Here is a 25224-nt window from a genome sequence, read left to right on the forward strand (position 1 = left end):
AGATCTTAAAAGAATAAAATACTCCACAGCCTCGCCAACATTAACCCTCAATTAGATTTTAACAGAATAAATAATATACAACCTCGCCAACATTAACCCTCTATTAGATCTTAAAAGAATAAAATACTCCACAGCCTCGCCAACATTAACCCTCAATTAGATTTTAACAGAATAAATAATATACAACCTCGCCAACATTAACCCTCTATTAGATCTTAAAAGAATAAAATACTCCACAGCCTCGCCAACATTAACCCTCTATTAGATCTTAAAAGAATAAAATACTCCACAGCCTCGCCAACATTAACCCTCTATTAGATCTTAAAAGAATAAAATACTCCACAGCCTCGCCAACATTAACCCTCAATTAGATTTTAACAGAATAAATAATATACAGCCTCATCAACATTAATCCTAATTTAGATCTTAAAAGAATAAAATCATCCACAGCCTCATCAACATTAATCCTCATTTAGATATTAAGAGAATAAAATCATCCACAGCCTCGTCAACATTAATCCTCATTTAGATCTTAAGAGAATAAAGAATAAAGTGAAAGCAGGGAAATTGAGACGTTTACTCTGCAACTGGCTTTCCTCACGAACAGTGAATTAAATATAGTACTGACCTTCTATGGGTACATCAGCACCTGTCTCACCTTTACCTGTCTCATCTTTACCTGTCTCATCTTTACCTGTCTCATCTTTACCTGTCTCATCTTTACCTGTCTCACCCTACCTGTCTCACGTTTACCTGTTTACTCTTTACCTGTCTCACCTTTACCTGTCTCATCTTTACCTGTCTCATGTTTACATGTCTCATCTTTACCTGTCTCACTTTTACCTGTCTCATCTTTACCTGTCTCACCTTTACCTGTCTCATCTTTACCTGTCTCATCTTTATCTGTCTCACCTTTACCTGTCTCATCTTTACCTGTCTCATCTTTACCTGTCTCATCTTTACCTGTTTAATCTTTACCTGTTTAATCTTTACCTGTCTCATCTTTACCTGTCTCATCTTTACCTGTCTCACCTTTACCTGTCTCATCTTTACCTGTCTCATCTTTACCTGTCTCACCTTTACCTGTCCCATCTTTACCTGTCTCATCTTTACCTGTCTCACCTTTACCTGTCTCATCTTTACCTGTCTCATCTTTACCTGTTTACTCTTTACCTGTCTCACCTTTACCTGTCTCACCTTTACCTGTCTCATCTTTACCTGTCTCATCTTTACCTGTCTCATCTTTACCCGTCTCACCTTTACCTGTCTCATCTTTACCTGTCTCACCTTTACCTGTCTCACCTTTACCTGTCTCATCTTTACCTGTCTCATCTTTACCTGTCTCATCTTTACCTGTCTCATCTTTACCTGTCTCATCTTTACCTGTTTCATCTTTACCTGTCTCACCTTTACCTGTCTCATCTTTACCTGTTTCATCTTTACCTGTCTCATCTTTACCTGTCTCATCTTTACCTGTTTCATCTTTACCTGTCTCATCTTTACCTGTCTCATCTTTACCTGTTTCATCTTTACCTGTCTCACCTTTACCTGTCTCATCTTTACCTGTTTCATCTTTACCTGTCTCATCTTTACCTGTCTCATCTTTACCTGTTTCATCTTTACCTGTCTCATTTTTACCTGTCTCATCTTTACCTGTTTCATCTTTACCTGTCTCATCTTTAGCTGTCTCATCTTTACCTGTTTCATCTTTACCTGTCTCATTTTTACCTGTCTCATCTTTACCTGTTTCATTTTTACCTGTCTCATCTTTACCTGTCTCATCTTTACCTGTCTCATCTTTACCTGTCTCATCTTTACCTGTCTCATCTTTACCTGTTTCATCTTTACCTGTCTCATCTTTACCTGTCTCATCTTTACCTGTTTCATCTTTACCTGTCTCATCTTTACCTGTCTCACGTTTACCTGTCTCATCTTTACCTGTCTCATCTTTACCTGTCTCATCTTTACCTGTCTCATCTTTACCTGTCTCATCTTTACCTGTCTAATCTTTACCTGTCTCATCTTTACCTGTCTCATCTTTACCTGTCTAATCTTTACCTGTCTCATCTTTACCTGTCTCATCTTTACCTGTCTCACCTTTACCTGTCTCACCTTTACCTGTCTCATCTTTACCTGTCTCATCTTTACCTGTCTCATCTTTACCTGTCTCATCTTTACCTGTTTCATCTTTACCTGTCTCATCTTTACCTGTCTCATCTTTACCTGTCTCACCTTTACCTGCCTCATCTTTACCTGTTTAATCTTTACCTGTCTCATCTTTACCTGTTTCATCTTTACCTGTCTCATCTTTACCTGTCTCATCTTTACCTGTCTCACCTTTACCTGCCTCATCTTTACCTGTTTAATCTTTACCTGTCTCATCTTTACCTGTCTCATCTTTACCTGTCTCATCTTTACCTGTCTCATCTTTACCTGTCTCACCTTTACCTGTCTCATCTTTACCTGTTTCATCTTTACCTGTCTCACCTTTACCTGTCTCATCTTTACCTGTCTCATCTTTACCTTTCTCATCTTTACCTGTTTCATCTTTACCTGTCTCATCTTTACCTGTCTCACCCTTACCTGTCTCATCTTTACCTGTTTAATCTTTACCTGTCTCACCTTTACCTGTCTCATCTTCACCTGTTTCATCTTTAACTGTGTCTCACCTGTGTCCACTGCAGGTATCGTACGTACCGGAGGCCAGCCTCGCCAACATTAACCCTCAATTAGATTTTAACAGAATAAATAATATACAACCTCGCCAACATTAACCCTCAATTAGATCTTAACAGAATAAATTAATATACAACCTCGCCAACATTAACCCTCAATTAGATCTTAAAAGAATAAAATACTCCACAGCCTCGCCAACATTAACCCTCAATTAGATTTTAACAGAATAAATAATATACAACCTCGCCAACATTAACCCTCAATTAGATCTTAAAAGAATAAAATACTCCACAGCCTCGCCAACATTAACCCTCAATTAGATTTTAACAGAATAAATAATATACAGCCTCATCAACATTAATCCTCATTTAGATATTAAGAGAATAAAATCATCCACAGCCTCGTCAACATTAATCCTCATTTAGATCTTAAGAGAATAAAGAATAAAGTGAAAGCAGGGAAATTGAGACGTTTACTCTGCAACTGGCTTTCCTCACGAACAGTGAATTAAATATAGTACTGACCTTCTATGGGTACATCAGCACCTGTCTCACCTTTACCTGTCTCATCTTTACCTGTCTCATCTTTACCTGTCTCATCTTTACCTGTCTCATCTTTACCTGTCTCACCCTACCTGTCTCACGTTTACCTGTTTACTCTTTACCTGTCTCACCTTTACCTGTCTCATCTTTACCTGTCTCATGTTTACATGTCTCATCTTTACCTGTCTCACTTTTACCTGTCTCATCTTTACCTGTCTCACCTTTACCTGTCTCATCTTTACCTGTCTCATCTTTATCTGTCTCACCTTTACCTGTCTCATCTTTACCTGTCTCATCTTTACCTGTCTCATCTTTACCTGTTTAATCTTTACCTGTTTAATCTTTACCTGTCTCATCTTTACCTGTCTCACCTTTACCTGTCTCATCTTTACCTGTCTCATCTTTACCTGTCTCACCTTTACCTGTCCCATCTTTACCTGTCTCATCTTTACCTGTCTCACCTTTACCTGTCTCATCTTTACCTGTCTCATCTTTACCTGTTTACTCTTTACCTGTCTCATCTTTACCTGTCTCACCTTTACCTGTCCCATCTTTACCTGTCTCATCTTTACATGTCTCATCTTTACCTGTCTCACTTTTACCTGTCTCATCTTTACCTGTCTCACCTTTACCTGTCTCATCTTTACCTGTCTCATGTTTACATGTCTCATCTTTACCTGTCTCACTTTTACCTGTCTCATCTTTACCTGTCTCACCTTTACCTGTCTCATCTTTACCTGTCTCATCTTTATCTGTCTCACCTTTACCTGTCTCATCTTTACCTGTCTCATCTTTACCTGTCTCATCTTTACCTGTTTAATCTTTACCTGTTTAATCTTTACCTGTCTCATCTTTACCTGTCTCACCTTTACCTGTCTCATCTTTACCTGTCTCATCTTTACCTGTCTCACCTTTACCTGTCCCATCTTTACCTGTCTCATCTTTACCTGTCTCACCTTTACCTGTCTCATCTTTACCTGTCTCATCTTTACCTGTTTACTCTTTACCTGTCTCACCTTTACCTGTCTCATCTTTACCTGTCTCATCTTTACCTGTCTCATCTTTACCTGTCTCATCTTTACCTGTCTCACCCTACCTGTCTCACGTTTACCTGTTTACTCTTTACCTGTCTCACCTTTACCTGTCTCATCTTTACCTGTCTCATGTTTACATGTCTCATCTTTACCTGTCTCACTTTTACCTGTCTCATCTTTACCTGTCTCACCTTTACCTGTCTCATCTTTACCTGTCTCATCTTTATCTGTCTCACCTTTACCTGTCTCATCTTTACCTGTCTCATCTTTACCTGTCTCATCTTTACCTGTTTAATCTTTACCTGTTTAATCTTTACCTGTCTCATCTTTACCTGTCTCACCTTTACCTGTCTCATCTTTACCTGTCTCATCTTTACCTGTCTCACCTTTACCTGTCCCATCTTTACCTGTCTCATCTTTACCTGTCTCACCTTTACCTGTCTCATCTTTACCTGTCTCATCTTTACCTGTTTACTCTTTACCTGTCTCACCTTTACCTGTCTCACCTTTACCTGTCTCATCTTTACCTGTCTCATCTTTACCTGTCTCATCTTTACCCGTCTCACCTTTACCTGTCTCATCTTTACCTGTCTCACCTTTACCTGTCTCACCTTTACCTGTCTCATCTTTACCTGTCTCATCTTTACCTGTCTCATCTTTACCTGTCTCATCTTTACCTGTCTCATCTTTACCTGTTTCATCTTTACCTGTCTCACCTTTACCTGTCTCATCTTTACCTGTTTCATCTTTACCTGTCTCATCTTTACCTGTCTCATCTTTACCTGTTTCATCTTTACCTGTCTCATCTTTACCTGTCTCATCTTTACCTGTTTCATCTTTACCTGTCTCACCTTTACCTGTCTCATCTTTACCTGTTTCATCTTTACCTGTCTCATCTTTACCTGTCTCATCTTTACCTGTTTCATCTTTACCTGTCTCATTTTTACCTGTCTCATCTTTACCTGTTTCATCTTTACCTGTCTCATCTTTAGCTGTCTCATCTTTACCTGTTTCATCTTTACCTGTCTCATTTTTACCTGTCTCATCTTTACCTGTTTCATTTTTACCTGTCTCATCTTTACCTGTCTCATCTTTACCTGTCTCATCTTTACCTGTCTCATCTTTACCTGTCTCATCTTTACCTGTTTCATCTTTACCTGTCTCATCTTTACCTGTCTCATCTTTACCTGTTTCATCTTTACCTGTCTCATCTTTACCTGTCTCACGTTTACCTGTCTCATCTTTACCTGTCTCATCTTTACCTGTCTCATCTTTACCTGTCTCATCTTTACCTGTCTCATCTTTACCTGTCTAATCTTTACCTGTCTCATCTTTACCTGTCTCATCTTTACCTGTCTAATCTTTACCTGTCTCATCTTTACCTGTCTCATCTTTACCTGTCTCATCTTTACCTGTCTCACCTTTACCTGTCTCACCTTTACCTGTCTCATCTTTACCTGTCTCATCTTTACCTGTCTCATCTTTACCTGTCTCATCTTTACCTGTCTCACCTTTACCTGCCTCATCTTTACCTGTTTAATCTTTACCTGTCTCATCTTTACCTGTTTCATCTTTACCTGTCTCATCTTTACCTGTCTCATCTTTACCTGTCTCACCTTTACCTGCCTCATCTTTACCTGTTTAATCTTTACCTGTCTCATCTTTACCTGTCTCATCTTTACCTGTCTCATCTTTACCTGTCTCATCTTTACCTGTCTCACCTTTACCTGTCTCATCTTTACCTGTCTCATCTTTACCTGTCTCATCTTTACCTGTTTCATCTTTACCTGTCTCATCTTTACCTGTCTCACCCTTACCTGTCTCATCTTTACCTGTTTAATCTTTACCTGTCTCACCTTTACCTGTCTCATCTTCACCTGTTTCATCTTTAACTGTGTCTCACCTGTGTCCACTGCAGGTATCGTACGTACCGGAGGCCCAGGTACAAGGTGGCCTATAAGATGGTGACAGAGATGGAGTGGAAGTGTTGTCATGGTTACTCTGGGGACGACTGCTATGATGGTCCAACAGGGACCGGGGACAGCCAGGTCACAGCGGGACGACCTCACGTCACACAGACCGGATACAACAATGGAGCTGGGCAGAAGGGAGGAGAGGGTAGGTTTCAACATCTCTCTCACACATCATCTCTGACACAGTTATTAATATAACATCTCTCTCACACATCATCTCTGACCCAGTTATTACTATAACATCTCTCTCACACATCATCTCTGACACAGTTATTAATATAACATCTCTCTCACACATCATCTCTGACACAGTTATTAATATAACATCTCTCTCACACATCATTTCTGACACAGTTATTAATATAACATCTCTCTCACACATCATCTCTGACACAGTTATTAATATAACATCTCTCTCACACATCATCTCTGACACAGTTATTAATATAACATCTCTCTCACACATCATCTCTGACACAGTTATTAATATAACATCTCTCTCACACATCATCTCTGACACAGTTATTAATATAACATCTCTCTCACACATCATCTCTGACACAGTTATTAATATAACATCTCTCTCACACATCATCTCTGACACAGTTATTAATATAACATCTCTCTCACACATCATCTCTGACACAGTTATTAATATAGGGTAGATCACTATATTTCATTATCAAAGAAGAGTCCAAGTCCATTTGCTTGGATAAGTTGAAGCTAGGAAATGTGGCTTTGTGGCTCAATACTTGGACAGTCACAAGAATGTATTGGTTTGGAAAACTCTTAATTCAAAGAACTCTATGGGCCGTTTTCCCAGGCACAGATTAAGCTTTGTCCTGGACTTAAAAGTGCTTTGAATGGAGAATCTTTGTCTGGGAAAAAGGCTGTTAGTTTTGAATGTAGAATCTTTGTCTGGGAAAAAGGCTGTTAGTTTTGAATGGAGAATCTTTGTCCTGGAAAAAGGCTGTTAGTTTTGATTGGAGAATCTTTGTCCTGGAAAAAGGCTGTTAGTTTTGATTGGAGAATCTTTGTCCTGGAAAAAGGCTGTTAGTTTTGAATGTAGAATCTTTGCCTGGGAAAAAGGCTGTTAGTTTTGAATGTTGAATCTTTGTCTGGGAAAAAGGCTGTTAGTTTTGAATGTTGAACGATAAACCTGTGTCTCCCTGCTCCAGTTGACAATGACAAGATGAGACAGATGGAGGAGACTATTCAGAGGTTGACCAAGGACCTCCGTGACATACAGTCCACCATGACGGGCATGAACCTGAGGCTCCAAGACGGAACTAGGAGGTTAGACCAACACAAACAGTAGTGCATTATGTAGGGAATAGGATTCCATTTGTGCCGGACACTAAAAGATTACCCCACAGAGATGTACTGCTCCCAAAAGCGAATTTATAATAATAAATGGTTTTACTAAATGTGTCTAATTAATTTGGTAGAATGCCGTGCTGCTTGTTATATCTTGAATATAATGCGCTGGGAAGAAAAACAAATCTTGATTATTTTCTACAAATAAACGGATACTGGTAAAACTAAGATGCTGAACATAGAACGTAAATTAACTTTTGGGAATAGAAACACTACGATATCTTATCCAGCATCAATAGTTATTTTTAATGTGCTTATAGCTTTGATTTTGGACCCCACAGGCCAGGCCTGAACGGAGACAGGACCCCTGCAGACGCAGCCAAGCCTATGAAAGAGACCATCCACTACATTCAGACCAAACTTGACCAACTGGACAATCGCACGCAGGTACACACACACACACACACACACACACACACACACACACACACACACACACACACACACGCACACGCACACACACACACACACACGCACACGCACACACACACACACACACGCAGGTACACACACACACACACACACACACACGCAGGTACACACACACACACACACACACACAACATTTCTGTGTAAACAGCCCCCAAACACTATCCTCTACTCTTTTCTCCTCTCAGGTCCACGACCAGACCCTGCTGTCCATCAACAACCATTTGGTCAATGGCGACAGAGGTTCCCGCGGCAATGAGCTAGACGGGGCTGTCACAGGCAAGATGGACGCCATGAAGGAGGAGATCCTCCGCGAGCTGGAGAGGAGGGTCAGTCTGTCGTGCTCCTCCTGCCAGAGCGGGGTGGAGGACATGAGGAAGCAGCAGAAGAGTGACCAGGAGAGGATCAGGTATGGAGGAATAGGACTTGCCAACAACAGAAATGTAATCTGATTTCAAATATATTAAAATTAGTATTCAGAAATTAAATTGACAAACTGTAATTTCAAGGCAATAAGTAAATATTGAATTCAGAACAAATTATTAGTTGGCACTAATTTCACCCCACCATCTACTGCATCTTGCCATCTTTATGTAATACATGTATCACTAGCCACTTTAAACTATGCCACTGTTATATGTTTACATACCCTACATTACTCATCTCATATGTATATACTGTACTCGATACCATCTACTGCATCTTGCCTATGCCGTTCTGTACCATCACTCATTCATATATGGGGCAGCAGGGTAGCCTAGTGGTTAGAGCGTTGGACTAGTAACCGGAAGGTTGCAAGTTCATATCCGCGAGCTGACAAGGTACAAATCTGTCGTTCTGCCCCTGAACAGGCAGTCTGCTCCTAGGCCATGATTGAAAATAAGAATTTGTTCTTAACTGACTTGCCTAAATAAAGGAAAAATTAAATATATCTTTATGTACATATTCTTTCATTCCTTTACACTTGTGTGTATAAGGTAGCTGTTGTGAAATTGTTAGGTTAGATTACTCGTCGCTTACTACTGCAGTGTCGGAACTAGAAGCACAAGCATTTCGCTACACTCACATTAACATCATGTGTGTATGTGACCAAATAAAATTTGATTTGATTTGAATTAGTGCCCTGGAGAAGTTGCTGAGTTCCATGGAGCAACACTATCGCCACAACATGGACGTCACCAGGAGGGAGATGGAACGTACACAGGGCTGCTGCAACACCGTCACAGAGATGGACAGGAGGCTGACCACCACGGAGGGGAAGTTTAACGCCACAGCACAGGGCTATGATGTCATCAAAGAGCGCCTGGACAAGGAGCTGGGTGGTGGGTCGGGTGAAGTAGGAGGAGGAGGTGAGAAAGGAGGGAGGACGAAGGTGACGGAGGAGAAGTTGAACAGTCGACTGAGGGAGGTGGAGAGGAGGCTGAACCACACGGTGAGGAAGACCGAGCAGAAGTTCACCAACACAGGAAACAACATGAAGGACAACCTGCAGAGAGAGGTCACCACCATCCGTAACATAGTCCTCAGCCACATGGATGACCACGGCTACAGGATAGGCAAGGTAATTATCCTTCTCTGTTGCAGCGCTGTGCACAGGCCTACATTAAAAACATATGTTGGATTGGGTTAAGGCCCTGCGACAGACTAGCGTCCTGTCCAGGGGGTGTACTGGTACATCAAGCTGTCTCACTACAGAAACAGGAGATAGACTAGTGTCCTGTCCAGGGGGTGTACTGGTACATCAAGCTGCCTCACTACAGAAACAGGAGATAGACTAGTGTCCTGTCCAGGGGGTGTACTGGTACATCAAGCTGCCTCACTACAGAAACAGGAGATAGACTAGTGTCCTGTCCAGGGGGTGGACTGGTACATCAAGCTGCCTCACTACAGAAACAGGAGATAGACTAGTGTCCTGTCCAGGGGGTGGACTGGTACATCAAGCTGCCTCACTACAGAAACAGGAGATAGACTAGTGTCCTGTCCAGGGGGTGGACTGTACATCAAGCTGCCTCACTACAGAAACAGGAGATAGACTAGTGTCCTGTCCAGGGGGTGTACTGTACATCAAGCTGTCTCACTACAGAAACAGGAGATAGACTAGTGTCCTGTCCAGGGGGTGTCCTGTACATCTCACCGTCTCACTACAGAAACAGGAGATAGACTAGTGTCCTGTCCAGGGGGTGTACTGTACATCAAGCTGTCTCACTACAACAACAGGAGATAGACTAGTGTCCTGTCCAGGGGGTGTACTGTACATCAAGCTGTCTCACTACAACAACAGGAGATAGACTAGTGTCCTGTCCAGGGGGTGTCCTGTCCAGGGGGTGTCCTGTCCAGGGGGTGTCCTGTCCAGGGGGTGTCCTGTCCAGGGGGTGTCCTGTCCAGGGGTGTCATGTAGACTACCTACCTACTATTCCTCTATATCTTCAAGGTGGAGCTGGACCTCACAGTCCTGACGGACACGGTTACCGACCACAGCCGACGACTGGGTCAACTAGAGAACACAACAAACTTTATCGACACCAAACTGTCGAGGACAGTGGACATGTGCTCCGAGACCTGCGGCCCCAACGGGAAAGGCCGTAAGACAGAAGACATGGTCAAGACCCTGGAGTGGAGAGTAGTGGCCAACAAGGAGGACATCCAGAAGTTTGATACCAGACTCAAGGACCTATCGCTGACTGGCGACTCTATAGTTGACAGAGTGGTGGAGCTCAGCAACGACGTCAAGAAGATCAAAGGATTGACGGGGGAGGACGGCGAGCGCTTCAATCAGATAGTCACGGAGGTGGAGACGCTGGGACGGAGCGTGGACGACTGCTCCATCTGTAGCACAGTAGAACGAGACCTGCAGTCGTTCACCAACAGCACCAACAGCGCCATCGGGAGGTGCCAAAAGGAACTGACCAACCTGCGCAACAGGTTTGATTATTTGTTTTGTGTGTGTGTGTGTGTGTGTGTGTGTGTGTGTGTGTGTGTGTGTGTGTGTGTGTGTGTGTGTGTGTGTGTGTGTGTGTGTTTGTGTGTGTGTGTGTGTGTGTGTGTGTGTGTGTGTAGTTATTGAATAGCAAAGTAAAATGCATAGTGTCTTTCACCACAGTAACAGCCGCCATCTTGCTCTCAACAGGTTTGACTCTGAGGACTCTTCTTGTTCTCAGCTGTGCTCCAACCTGCAGGTAAATTACATGAATGAAAAGTCATTTTGATGACTATATGTTAATGTTTACTAATCTGTAGTTGTATCTGTCATGTGTGAATATATAGCTGTGTATGTTTGTTATCTAAAAGGAGGAAGTGGGGAGGCTGAAGGAGGAAGTGGAGGAGTGCACAGGGAAGTGTAAGACCGGCCTGGCGGACCTAAAGAAAAACCTGGACGGACATACGACCCTCCACGGACGGTTGGGCACGGACCTGAAATCCATCCAGGGGGAACTATCCAAGTTCACCATCAGGTAAATCTTCCTCTGCGTTCCAAATGGCACTATTATTCCCTATGTAGTGCACTACTTTTGGGCTCTCTGAGCTATAAAGTAGTGCACTATAAATTAACTAGGGTCCCATTTGGGACGCATCCCCTCTGATAAAACAGACAAGATGATCTGATTTGATATTAGATGTTGTATCATTAGTATAACCCACCACTGTTGTACAGGTTTACTACCCTGAATGACTCTGTGAAGGGGCTAGGTAATACAGTCCAGAGGCATGGCAACACCATCACAGACCTGGGCTCTGCCAAGGAAAACATCATGTCTGAGGTTAGATATACTTTTATTGTCTGTTTTTAACAGAAAGTGTACTGCGTTTTCATTGTTTGCAGACAGACAATTCCCACTGGGCAGAAACGGTTTGAATCAACGTTGTTTCAACATGTTTTAACGTTGTTTCAACATGTTTTAACGTTGTTTCAACATGTTTTAACGTTGTTTCAAAGTAATATGCCAAAGTATTGTGATGTGGAATCTACGTAATCAACTGTTGTATAGAGGCTGAAATTTCAACCACAGGATTAGGTCATCATGGTAACCAATTTTCAACTATAGGCCGGGCAGCACCTCCTACTGGAGAGTTGATCTATCTACAGCACCTCCTACTGGAGAGTTGATCTATCTACATTACAGCACCTCCTACTGGAGAGTTGATCTATCTACATTACAGCACCTCCTACTGGAGAGTTGATCTATCTACAGCACCTCCTACTGGAGAGTTGATCTATCTACAGCACCTCCTACTGGAGAGTTGATCTATCTACATTACAGCACCTCCTACTGGAGAGTTGATCTATCTACATTACAGCACCTCCTACTGGAGAGTTGATCTATCTACATTACAGCACCTCCTACTGGAGAGTTGATCTATCTACATTACAGCACCTCCTACTGGAGAGTTGATCTATCTACATTACAGCACCTCCTACTGGAGAGTTGATCTATCTACAGCACCTCCTACTGGAAAGTTGATGTATCTACAGCACCTCATTACTGGAAAGTTGATCTATCTACAGCACCTCCTACTGGAAAGTTGATGTATCTACAGCACCTCATTACTGGAAAGTTGATCTATCTACAGCACCTCATTACTGGAAAGTTGATCTATCTACAGCTGGTCTTTGGTCTCCCTTCCAGTGTTTTAACCAAGCCCAGCCATTCTTAGGATTGACATTTGTCACTGACTGCTGCCAATGTGCTATCGTGCGAATGATTATTGCGAGATCTCTTAATAGCTAAATAGTTTTACAGTTGCTATCGAAGTCATTCCAAAGGGTAGGTTTAACAAAGCAAATGAAATGTACCATATAATTTAAGAAAAATAGCAAAGTCATCAACAGCAATTGTTCTAATTCAACCTAGGGTTCAACTACAAATAGACAATGCATATTGGCCACTGGGCAGTGGTAACCAACCAGTCGATCCCCCAAAATGTCTGTAAAAAAAAGACAACGCTCTTTTTTTTGTGTGCTGTTGGTGGTATTGTATTGTACTGTAAATACTGTGTATTTGATTTGATTCATTTTGAACCATTTCCTATGTCTGAAGGTAGAAGTCTGCCAACCCAGAGAGCAAATCAAGTGCAGCTATAGGCATACCGCTGGCCAATCAGATGGATCTATATCACTGCGTCAAAAGAAGCCTTGAACTCACAGCAAAATCAATTCTTTGATTTAAAAACTTTTTAAAGCCATGACTAGAGAGAGACTCAACTAGAGAGAGACTCACCTAGAGAGAGACTCAACTAGAGAGAGACTCAACTAGAGAGAGACTCAACTAGAGAGAGACTCAACTAGAGAGAGACTCAATTAGAGAGACTCAACTAGAGAGAGACTCAACTAGAGAGAGACTCAACTAGAGAGAGACTCAATTAGAGAGAGACTCAACTAGAGAGAGACTCACCTAGAGAGAGACTCAACTAGAGAGAGACTCAACTAGAGAGAGACTCAACTAGAGAGAGACTCACCTAGAGAGAGACTCAACTAGAGAGAGACTCAACTAGAGAGAGACTCAACTAGAGAGAGACTCAACTAGAGAGAGACTCAACTAGAGAGAGACTCAGGGTAAAATATAGCAGGTTGTAGCTTGCATGTTGAAGAAAGTGTGCAAAGGGTTGCAGGTCTGTGGAGATTTTCACAATTGCTGTTATAATCTGAGCAGAATCTCAAACAGCAATGATCACTCGCGCCATGGACTTTTAATGTAATCTCAACCAGGGGCGTCATTCACCCCAAAACATCTGAGGGTGCACAAAGTACGTGAGAATGGCTGGGGGGGGGGGGGGTGGTCTGGGAGGGGTGCCCCCTGTCCGGAAGTTGAATAAAAAAAGAAATAATAATTCAAACACCTGAAAATAGCGGTTTCCTGCAGTCTAGAGCCATAATCATTATGCTTATTTCTAGGTAAAAATATATGTATATTTATCTGCGTAGCTAAGCATACCTCTTGGGCTGTCTGGATCCTCCTGACTGGTGGTTATTTGGCATTGGAGTAGGAGTCTATTGCATTGACATGCACGACTCGGGCCAGTAGGTGCGCCATAACCAATCAGAGCTGCAGTAGGCCTATATGCAAATAGCCATGGCCATATATGGATCTGTGCCGTTCACTTTGAACTGGACTGTGTTTACAGCATGAGCGGTAGTGAGTATATATGTGCTTGTTTTGTCATCAAAGCGAGAGCTGCATGTGCACATTTTGTTTATAGGTCATTTCTAGTTAATAATGTGGGATTGGTTGCTTCCTACAAGGGTGCAAAACGTGTACATTTCTAGCCATCTTTGAAAAGCAAGTCAGGTAAAGAGCATTTTGATGTCCTAATGTCCACAGCACAAGGTGCACGTGTGTAATGATCATGCTGTTTAATCAGTTTCTTGATATGCCACACCTGTCAGGTGGATGTATTATCTTGGCAAAAGGGAAATGCTCACTAACAGGGATGTAAACAAATTTTTGCACAAAATTGGAGAGAAATAAGCTTTTTTTGTGGGTTTGGAACATTTCTGGGATCTTTTATTCCAACTCATAAAACATGGGACAAAATATTTACATGATTATTATCTCCGCCCATTCAGACTACCACCAGCTATTGCACTCATACAGCTGTGAATATAGCAGAAATATTTCTGACACACGCAGGGGCCTACAGTGCTACTGCCAGCGCTTAGATTTCCCATTGTGTTAGGTTTGTTAAATGATTAGATCCCTTAGACTGACCACTACTTTAGGTTTGTTAAAATAGAGCCCTCTGCAGAGAAGAATGGGAGAAACTCCCCAAATACAAGCTTGCCAAGCTTGTAGCGTCATACCCAAGAAGACTTGGGGCTGTAATCGCTGCCAAAGAAGCTTCAACAAAGTACTGATTAAAGGGTCTAAATACTTGATGATAAATGTCATCTTTACATGTCGTTTTTTTTTGCAAAAAAACTGTTCTTGCTTTGTCATGATGTGATATTGTGTGTAGATTGACAAATTCATCCCTTTTAGAATAAGGCTGTAACGTAACAAAATGTGGGGAAAAAGTCAAGGGGTCCTAATGCTTTCCGAATGCACTGTACATGGTTCCTGTATACTGCAAATCAATTTTATATTGCACAGTTATATTTCACAGTTCTGTATTGTATTGTAGTGAGTCACTTGTCAACCTCTCCTTCCCCAAGTTGGACCAGGTGCAGACAGAGCTAGACGAGCACGTCAAGGACACCAGGGGGCGCTTCACTGACCTGGGTCGTGAGATAAAGACCATCACCAGTAAATACGTGACGGAGATTGGGGAGTGTTGGCGGTCCGCGGACGGGCTGGACAAGAGGCTTTCCAAGATGGAGGACGTCTGTGGCCGACTGGATGGTGTCTCCAACAGCCTGGCCAAGATCAAGGTAGTGAACCTTTTTTTTTTAATTTGACCCCTTTTTCTCCCCAATTTCGTGGTATCCAATTGTTTTTTATTAGCTACTATCTAGTCTCATCGCTACAACTCCCGTACGGGCTCGGGAGAGACGAAGGTTGAAAGTAATGCGTCCTCCGTATCGGACTGCTTCTTAACACAGCGCGCATCCAACCCGGAAGCCAGCCGCACCAATGTGTCGGAGAAAACACTGTGCACCTGGCAACCTTGGTTAGCGCGCACTGCGCCCGGCCCGCCACAGGAGTCGCTGGTGCGCGATGAGACAAGGATTTCCCTACCGGCCAAACCCTCCCTAACCCGGACGACGCTTGGCCAATTGTGCGTCGCCCCACGGACCTCCCGGTCGCGGGCGGTTACGACAGAGCCTGGGCGCGAGCCCAGAGTCTCTGGTGGCACAGCTGGTGCTGCAGTACAGCGCCCTTAAACACTACACCACCCGGGAGGCCTGCATCTCTTTTTAAGGAACTTTTTAAAATCTTTTTTTTATTTTTTTAAACCATTTGTGTTTTGTCCTTGGAGTTCTTGATTGGCTGACGTTGAGTATAATAATTTTGTATTATTATTATCAAGGAGGGGCTGAACAGACACGTGTCAGGGCTGTGGAACTGTGTCAACACACTCAACTCTACGGTCATCTTCCACGACGAGTCCATCGACAACATCCAGCACGTCCAGCTTCCAGACGTTCACTCTGACATCAACAGGCTCAACACCTCTGTCCTCAACGTCCTCGAGGAGTTCCACAGCTTTAAACAACAGGACTTTGTCGGTGAGTGTACTAAAGGGAGGTGAAGTGCAATGTGCCAAATTGTTGGGCGAAATGACCTTTTAGTAACTTCATAGCCAAGTCATTGAGTTGATGACAATTTTCTCCTCAGGGACAATAAAGTGCATCCTATATCCTATTTCAGTTGATTTGGACTTTAAGAGTGAAGTTAAGTGCACGTCTAAGATACATTACATGATCAAAAGTATCGCCAAACATCTCATTCCAAAATCATGGGCATTAATAAGGAGTTGGTCCCCCCTTTGCTGCTATAACAGCCTCCACTCTTCTGGGAAGGCTTTTCCACTAGATGTAGGAACATTGCTGCTATAACAGCCTCCAGTCTTCTGGGAAGGCTTTCCACTAGATGTTGGAACATTGCTGCTATCACAGCCTCCACTCTTCTGGGAAGGCTTTCCACTAGATGTTGGAACATTGCTGCGGGGACTTGCTTCCATTCAGCCACAAGAGCATTAGTGAGGTCGGTCACTGATGTTGGGCGATTAGGCCTCCTGGCTCACAGTCAACGTTCCAATTCATCCCAAGGTGTTCGATGGGTTTGAGGTCAGAGCTCTGTGCAGGCCAGTCACATTCTTCCATGCTCATCTCGACGAACCATTTCTGTATGGACCTCGCTTTGTGCACGGGGGCATTGTCATGCTGACACAAGGAAAGAGCCTTCACCAAACTGTTGCCATAAAGTTAGAAGCACAGAATCGTCTAGAATGTCATTGTATGCTGTAGTGTTAAGATTTCCCTTCACTGGGACTAAGGGGCCTAGACCCAAACATGAAAAACAGCCCCAGACCATCATCCCTCCTCCACCAAACTTTACAGTTGGCACTATGCATTCTGGCAGGTAGCGTTCTCCTGGCATCTGCCAAACCCAGATTCATCCGTCGGACTGCCAGATGGTAAAGCGTGATTCATCACTCCAGAGAACGTGTTTCCACTGCTTCAGAGTCCAATGGCGGTGAGCTTCACACCACTCCAGCCGACGCTTGGCATTGTCTATGGTGATCTTAGGCTTGTGTGCAGCTGCCCGGCCATGGAAACCCATTTCATGAAGCTCCTGACGAACAGTTATTGTGTTGACGTTGCTTCCAGAGGCAGTTTGGAACTCGGTAATCAGTGTTGCAACAAAGGACAGACGATTTTTACAAGCTACGTGCTTCAGCACTTGGTGGTCCTGTTCTGTGAGCTTGTGTGGCCTACCACTTTGCGGCTGAGCCGTTGTTGCTCCTAGATGTTTCCACTTGACAATAACAGCACTTACAGTTGACCGGGGCAGCTCTAACAGGGCAGAAATTCGATGGACTGACTTGTTGGAAAGGTGGCATCCTATGATGGTGCCATGTTGAATGTCACCAAGCTCTTCGGTAAGGCCATTCTAATGCCAATGTTTGTCTATGGAGATTACATGGCTGTGTGCTTGATTTTATACACCTGTCAGCAGTGGGTGTGGCTGAAATAGAATTCACAAATTTAAAGGTTGTGTCCACATGCTTTTTTTGTATATATAGTGTACGTATGAGAATGCCCAAGCCCCATTTCAAGAATGCAGAAGTTAGAGATATCATTAGGGAGGTTGATGGTCGAGGTCAGGACGAACGGGACGGACCAGGAATAAACCCATTATGTGTCTGGGAGTTTTTAACTGTCCTCCTCAACTTTCTGCTCTGGTGTGGATCTTGCTGACTAGACTATTTGGAGCAGAGAGTATCTTGTCCTTGGACCCTGGACTGTGGTGTGTCTGTGGTGGTCTGTGGTGTGTCTGTGGTGGTCTGTGGTGGTCTGTGGTGTGTCTGTGGTGGTCTGTGGTGTGTCTGTGGTGGTCTGTGGTGTGTCTGTGGTGGGTCGGTGGCGTGTCTTGCTCAATAGTTTTCTAGGCATGTGGTTCATCTCACTACAGTAGACTCATAACTTAGTACCGAGTGCTTCTATCTTCTAGCTGTTCTGTTTTCTGGAATGATTTCTTGATGGTTGTATTGAATATCAAGGCTGTACAGTGCTGTTTGCAAATACTTATTTTGTATTAAAATATCAACAAAAAAAACTAGAAAAAAGCAAAATTTTCAAAGAGAAAATGTGTGCGCTTGCGTCAGCTGTCCACCCTTTCTTCCATGTATAAGGTTCCCCTGGTCTACCCGGTCCGAGAGGAGAGAGGGGCTACTCCGGACTCCCCGGGCCAAAGGGACCCCAAGGAAGAGAAGGGCCCCAAGGCAAACCTGGCAAAGAGGGGCCCCTGGGACCTCCAGGTAAAACAAAAACACACATTGGATCATCACAAAGTGATACAGAAGCTCTGGGGAAAGGCTGCGAGGTCTCAGTAGACACGTGTGATACTGACGAGTACAGAGTGCAGGGTTTTATTTTCTCTCAAATCAAGGTACGACAACCATGACATTACTATAAATTGAATTCTGTAATGATCTAAAGTGATCTCTATTCAATCTGTATCGTAGCGTATTGAGCCGGAATATACAGCCTTTACCATGAATGCAGTCTTCACTAAAGCAGGAGGGTTTGCCGCTAAATTTCATTCACACAGTAGAGCTGAACCTTCTGCCATGCGGATTGAATAGAGCCCGAAATCAGTGTTGTGTTATTGAACATTTTTCTTTTCATCTTTCATCCCAGGTCTGAGAGGTGAAGAAGGTATGTTATAATGTATCTATCTATTCATTAATAATGTTAACATTGATCTGAGTGAATACTCTCTCATCTGCCCTCTGCTGAATTACACCATTTATGTTCGTTAGCGTTTCATGTTTATACTCTGTACTGTACTGTATGTACTATACTGTATGTACTGTACTATACTGTATGTACTATACTGTATGTACTGTACTATACTGTATGTACTATACTGCATGTACAATACTGTATGTACTGTACTATACTGTATGTACTATACTGCATGTACTATACTGTATGTGCTGTACTGTATGTACTATACTGCATGTACTATACTGTATGTGCTGTACTGTATGTACTATACTGTATGTACTATACTGTATTGTATGTACTATACTATACTGTATGTACTATACTGTACTGTATGTACTATACTGTACTGTATGTACTATACTATACTGTATGTACTATACTGTACTGTATGTACTATACTATACTGTATGTACTATACTGTACTGTATGTACTATACTGTACTGTATGTACTATACTATACTGTATGTACTATACTATACTGTATGTACTATACTATACTGTACTGTATGTACTATACTATACTGTATGTACTATACTGTACTGTATGTACTATACTATATTGTACTGTATGTACTGTGCTGTATGTACTGTATGTACTATACAGTACTGTATGTACTGTATGTACTGTGCTGTATGTACTCTACTGTATGTACTGTGCTGTATGTACTCTACTGTATGTACTGTATGTACTGTGCTGTATGTACTGTGCTGTATGTACTGTGCTGTATGTACTGTACTGTATGTACTGTATGTACTGTATGTCCTGTGCTGTGCTGTATGTACTGTACTGTATGTACTGTGCTGTATGTACTGGGCAGTATGTACTGTATGTACTCCAGGTACTGTATGTACTGTATGTACTGTGTGTCCTGTACTGTATGTATTGTATGTACTCTATGTACTGTATGTACTGTATGTACTGTGCTGCATGTACTGTGCGGTATGTACTGTATGTACTGTACTGTATGTACTGTATGTACTGTGCTGTATGTACTGTACTGTATGTACTGTGCTGTATGTACTGTGTGGTATGTACTGTACTGTATGTACTGTATGTACTGTGCGGTATGTACTGTATGTACTCTATGTACTGTACGTGCTGTATGTACTGCACTGTATGTACGTAATGTATCCTATGTACTGTGCTGTATGTACTGTACTGTGCTATATGTACTGCACTGTATGTACGTAATGTACCCTATGTACTGTGCTGTATGTACTGTACTGTGCTGTGCTGTATGTACTGTGCTGTATGTAAACACACCTCTCTCCCCCTGGTACCAGTAAACACACCTCTCTCCCCCGATACCAGTAAACACACCTCTCTCCCCTGATACCAGGTCCAGCAGGATAAACACACCTCTCTCCCCTGATACCAGTAAACACACCTCTCTCCCCCTGATACCAGTAAACACACCTCTCTCCCCCGATACCAGTAAACACACCTCTCTCCCCCTGATACCAGTAAACACACCCCTCTCCCCCTGATACCAGTAAACACACCTCTCTCCCCCGATACCAGTAAACACACCTCTCTCCCCTGATACCAGGTCAAGCAGGATAAACACACCTCTCTCCCCTGATACCAGTAAACACATCTCTCTCCCCTGATACCAGTAAACACACCTCTCTCCCCCGATACCAGTAAACACACCTATCTCCCCCTGATACCAGTAAACACATCTCTCTCCCCTGATACCAGTAAACACACCTCTCTCCCCTGATACCAGTAAACACACCTCTCTCCCCTGATACCAGTAAACACACCTCTCTCCCCCGATACCAGTAAACACACCTCTCTCCCCCGATACCAGATCCAGCAGGATAAACACACCTCTCTCCCCTGATACCAGTAAACACACCTCTCTCCCCTGATACCAGTAAACACACCTCTCCCCTGATACCAGTAAACACACCTCTCTCCCCCGATACCAGTAAACACACCTCTCTCCCCCTGATACCAGTAAACACACCTCTCTCCCCCGATACCAGTAAACACACCTCTCTCCCCTGATACCAGTAAACACACCTCTCTCCCCTGATACCAGTAAACACACCTCTCTCCCCCGATACCAGTAAACACACCTCTCTCCCCCGATACCAGATCCAGCAGGATAAACACACCTCTCTCCCCTGATACCAGTAAACACACCTCTCTCCCCTGATACCAGTAAACACACCTCTCCCCTGATACCAGTAAACACACCTCTCTCCCCCGATACCAGTAAACACACCTCTCTCCCCCTGATACCAGTAAACACACCTCTCTCCCCCGATACCAGTAAACACACCTCTCTCCCCCTGATACCAGTAAACACACCTCTCTCCCCCGATACCAGTAAACACACCTCTCTCCCCTGATACCAGTAAACACACCTCTCTCCCCTGATACCAGTAAACACACCTCTTTCCCCTGATACCAGTAAACACACCTATCTCCCCCTGATACCAGTAAACACATCTCTCTCCCCTGATACCAGTAAACACACCTCTCTCCCCTGATACCAGTAAACACACCTCTCTCCCCTGATACCAGTAAACACACCTCTCTCCCCCGATACCAGTAAACACACCTCTCTCCCCCGATACCAGATCCAGCAGGATAAACACACCTCTCTCCCCTGATACCAGTAAACACACCTCTCTCCCCTGATACCAGTAAACACACCTCTCCCCTGATACCAGTAAACACACCTCTCTCCCCCGATACCAGTAAACACACCTCTCTCCCCCTGATACCAGTAAACACACCTCTCTCCCCCGATACCAGTAAACACACCTCTCTCCCCTGATACCAGTAAACACACCTCTCTCCCCTGATACCAGTAAACACACCTCTCTCCCCCGATACCAGGTCCAGCAGGAATAAACACACCTCACTCCCCTGATACCAGTAAACACACCTCTTTCCCCTGATACCAGTAAACACACCTCTCTCCCCCTGATACCAGTAAACACACCTCTCTCCCCCGATACCAGTAAACACACCTCTCTCCCCCTGATACCAGTAAACACACCTCTCTCCCCTGATACCAGTAAACACACCTCTCTCCCCTGATACCAGTAAACACACCTCTCTCCCCTGATACCACTAAACACACCTCTCTCCCCTGATACCACTAAACACACCTCTCTCCCCTGATACCACTAAACACACCTCTCTCCCCCGATACCAGGTCCAGCAGGATCAGACGCCCACGTCCCTCGTCTGTCCTTCTCAGCAGCTCTGACCCGCCCTCAGGCCAGGGCTGGAACGATAGTCTTCAACAAGATCTTTGTCAACGAGAAGGATGTCTATAACCCAGGCACAGGTGTGTGTTTGGGCATTAACAGGAGTGGAGTTGTACATGTATATATCAATTCAATTCAATTCAATTCAAGGGCTTTATTGGCATGGGAAACATGTGTTAACATTGCCAAAGCAAGTGAGGTAGATAATATATAAAGTGAATATATAAAGTGAAATAAACAATACAAATTAACAGTAAACATTACACATACAGAAGTTTGAAAACAATAAAGACATTACAAATGTCATATTATATATATACAGTGTTTTAACAATGTACAAATGGTTAAAGGACACAGGATAAAATAAATAAGCATAAATATGGGTTGTATTTACAATGGTGTGTGTTCTTCACTGGTTGCCCTTTTCTCGTGGCAACAGGCCTCAAATCTTGCTGCTGTGATGACACACTGTGGAATTTCACCCAGTAGACATGGGAGTTTTTCAAAAATGTGGATTTGCTTGTATATCTCTGTCAAGGCGTTACCGTCTTAGTTCTTAAATCTCAGACTGGAGTCATTGTTTCTATTTGACTGAAGGCTTGTGTACTTATTGCGTGTTACTTCAAATATATGTTGTGCTTTTGTTTGACTGCAAAACTCATCACGAGACGCCAACGATCCCTTTTAATTTACTACGCTGTTATTATCTGACAACTTCGCTGTCCATCGAAATGAAAGTTAATATTACTGGTATTATTACCCAGAACCCATGTCTCTGTCTCCCCAGGTTACTTCACAGCCCCGGTGAGTGGTAGATACTTCTTCAGCGCTACGCTGACAGGCCATAAGAATGTGAAGATTGAGGCTGTCCTATCTAAGTCTAACTACGGAGTGGCGCGTGGGGACTCTGCAGGCTACCAACCAGAGGGACTGGAGAAACCCATGGCGGAGGCCAGACACACGCCCGGAGCCCTGGCTGTCTTCAACATCATCCTCCCTATGAAGGTGGGAGATACCGTCTGTATCGACCTGGTCACCGGGAAACTAGCCCACTCCTCAGAACCCCTCACCATCTTCAGCGGGATGCTGCTGTATGAGACCGTCTGATTGAGCTAGACTGTCAGTGTGAGGCCTTCTGATTGGCTGATCTGAAGGAGAGGGATGAGTCTAATTGGTGCTTACAGAGACAAACAACAGTGTCTTGAGATCAACAATTGAATCAAACCAGCAAGAGATATACCTTCATGAATGAATCAAACCAGCAAGAGATATACCTTCATGAATGATATAGAAGAAAGAAAAATGGACTTTTATCAATCCATCTGATGATTCGTTTTTTTGTGTGTTTCACAGCTTGGAGTAAACAGGAATCCCACTGGGCACAGATGTCCATTCAAAAGTCTGTTCCACGTTGGTTCAATGTAATTACATTGGAATGACGTGGAAACAACCGCTGTGTTCCCAGTGGGATTATATATCCAATTCTTGGACATTCATTTCCTTTTTCGAAAGAGATGCCACTGCAGGGTTTTATATGTTATAATATTTTAATACTTCGTTCAACAGTATCAACTTTAATGTTTCACTTATTGTCATAAGCTGGCCTTGAGGTCTCACACATATTCTTTAACGTCAAAGCAAACCATAGTATATTTTTGAAAGGATCACAAACTAATGCAAAGTATTTTTGTTCCATGTAGACTGATACGCCCACAAATAGGACTGGGATGGTTTTATGTTCTAGAATCTGTTTATTGCACACATTCTATGTCAAAGTGGTTCTGACGTATTTTGTATACTCAGTCTAAATTACTCACACTATCTATTTTACGGGTGCAAACAGATTGAGGAGAAATGCAACAATAAGCACATTTTCCTCAAGTAACAAAGCAATTTCAGGGTGTGGGGAGCAGACCAGCAACAAAACAAAGATACGCTGAGGTTCATTCTGACTTTTGTTCTAGAACTCAGAAAGAAAAATAACATTTTGAGGAAAATTCCATTAATTTGTTGTAGAACTCAAACAAAAAAAAAACATTTGAGGAAAATTCCATTAATTTGTTCTAGAACTCAAACAAAAAAATAACATTTGAGGAAAATTCCATTAATTTGTTCTAGAACTCAAACAGAAAAATAACATTTGAGGAAAATTCCATTAATTTGTTGTAGAACTCAAACAGAAAAAGAACATTTGAGGAACATTCCATTAATTTGTTCTAGAACTCAAACAGAAAAAGAACATTTGAGGAACATTCCATGAATATATCCAAGGACTCAAGAGAAAGATTTCTTCTCAGACTCTCTAATGTAGCCATAAGGGTCATATAAACTTGGTGAAGGTCGAGGGTTCAGCTGTAAAACGTGTGTCCTCTCTGTTTCTCTGTCAACCATATTCAGAGCCACAGATAACACTGATGAGGAGGGTACACCTCCCTCTATCCCTCCGCCCAGAAACCATGTGCCTGGTCAAAAGTAGTGTACTAAGTAGGGAATAGGGTGCCATTTGGTGACGAAGCCCATGTTTCCTGTGTCCTTCCTCACTAGGCCAATTAACATGCCTTTCCTTTCTCAAAGTATTTGAATTCAGTCCGATACAGTACAGTACAGGAAGACCCTCTAGTGGAATGTTCATATGTTGACACTATCGAGGAACATTATCATCAGAAATTACATTTACGGCTCTGTCCAAAATGATATCCTATTCTAACTATAGTACACTACTTTGGACCAAGTGCACAAAAAAAATAAAAATAATAATAACATATATATTATGTTATTTGGTCCAAAGTAGTGTACTATAGTTCAGAATAGGATACTATAAATAAAATGGGTGCCTTTTCAGATGCACATTGTATTTTAGCGTGCCATATGTTGCCAGAATTTCCCAAAGCCTTGAACCAGCCCGTTTGGAAATGCAATTTACTTTGTAATATGTGTTTGTTGTTGTTGTTGTTGTTTGCCTTGATGTACAACCTCAATAGATTGTAAATATTTGTATGTATATTTTTTGGTCATATATTAATTAATTTGTTGTGACTGTATGTTTTAGATTAAAAAATAAATAAAAAATAAA

At 42.7% G+C, this 25224-nt stretch overlaps 1 protein-coding gene across 2 annotated transcripts in view; it reads left to right on the forward strand.

Annotated features, from left to right (window-relative positions):
- emilin1a (elastin microfibril interfacer 1a) overlaps window positions 1–25224 on the forward strand; it is a 48265-nt gene extending 23041 nt beyond the window's left edge. For both annotated transcript variants that reach the window (XM_036984623.2, XM_090242463.1), the window contains exons 3-17: window positions 6171–6370; window positions 7404–7521; window positions 7884–7989; window positions 8220–8440; window positions 9151–9592; window positions 10463–10953; window positions 11159–11207; window positions 11320–11483; window positions 11684–11789; window positions 15179–15394; window positions 15994–16192; window positions 18322–18447; window positions 18830–18847; window positions 22097–22231; window positions 22939–25224. In XM_036984623.2, coding sequence (XP_036840518.2) covers window positions 6171–6370; window positions 7404–7521; window positions 7884–7989; window positions 8220–8440; window positions 9151–9592; window positions 10463–10953; window positions 11159–11207; window positions 11320–11483; window positions 11684–11789; window positions 15179–15394; window positions 15994–16192; window positions 18322–18447; window positions 18830–18847; window positions 22097–22231; window positions 22939–23258 — 2911 coding nt within the window. In that variant the 3' untranslated portion in view covers window positions 23259–25224. The remainder of the gene's footprint in view (window positions 1–6170; window positions 6371–7403; window positions 7522–7883; window positions 7990–8219; window positions 8441–9150; window positions 9593–10462; window positions 10954–11158; window positions 11208–11319; window positions 11484–11683; window positions 11790–15178; window positions 15395–15993; window positions 16193–18321; window positions 18448–18829; window positions 18848–22096; window positions 22232–22938) is intronic.

The sequence above is a fragment of the Oncorhynchus mykiss genome, chromosome 8 (genome assembly GCF_057628025.1).
Source record: "Oncorhynchus mykiss isolate SJ-2025 chromosome 8, ASM5762802v1, whole genome shotgun sequence".
Taxonomy (NCBI): domain Eukaryota; kingdom Metazoa; phylum Chordata; class Actinopteri; order Salmoniformes; family Salmonidae; genus Oncorhynchus; species Oncorhynchus mykiss.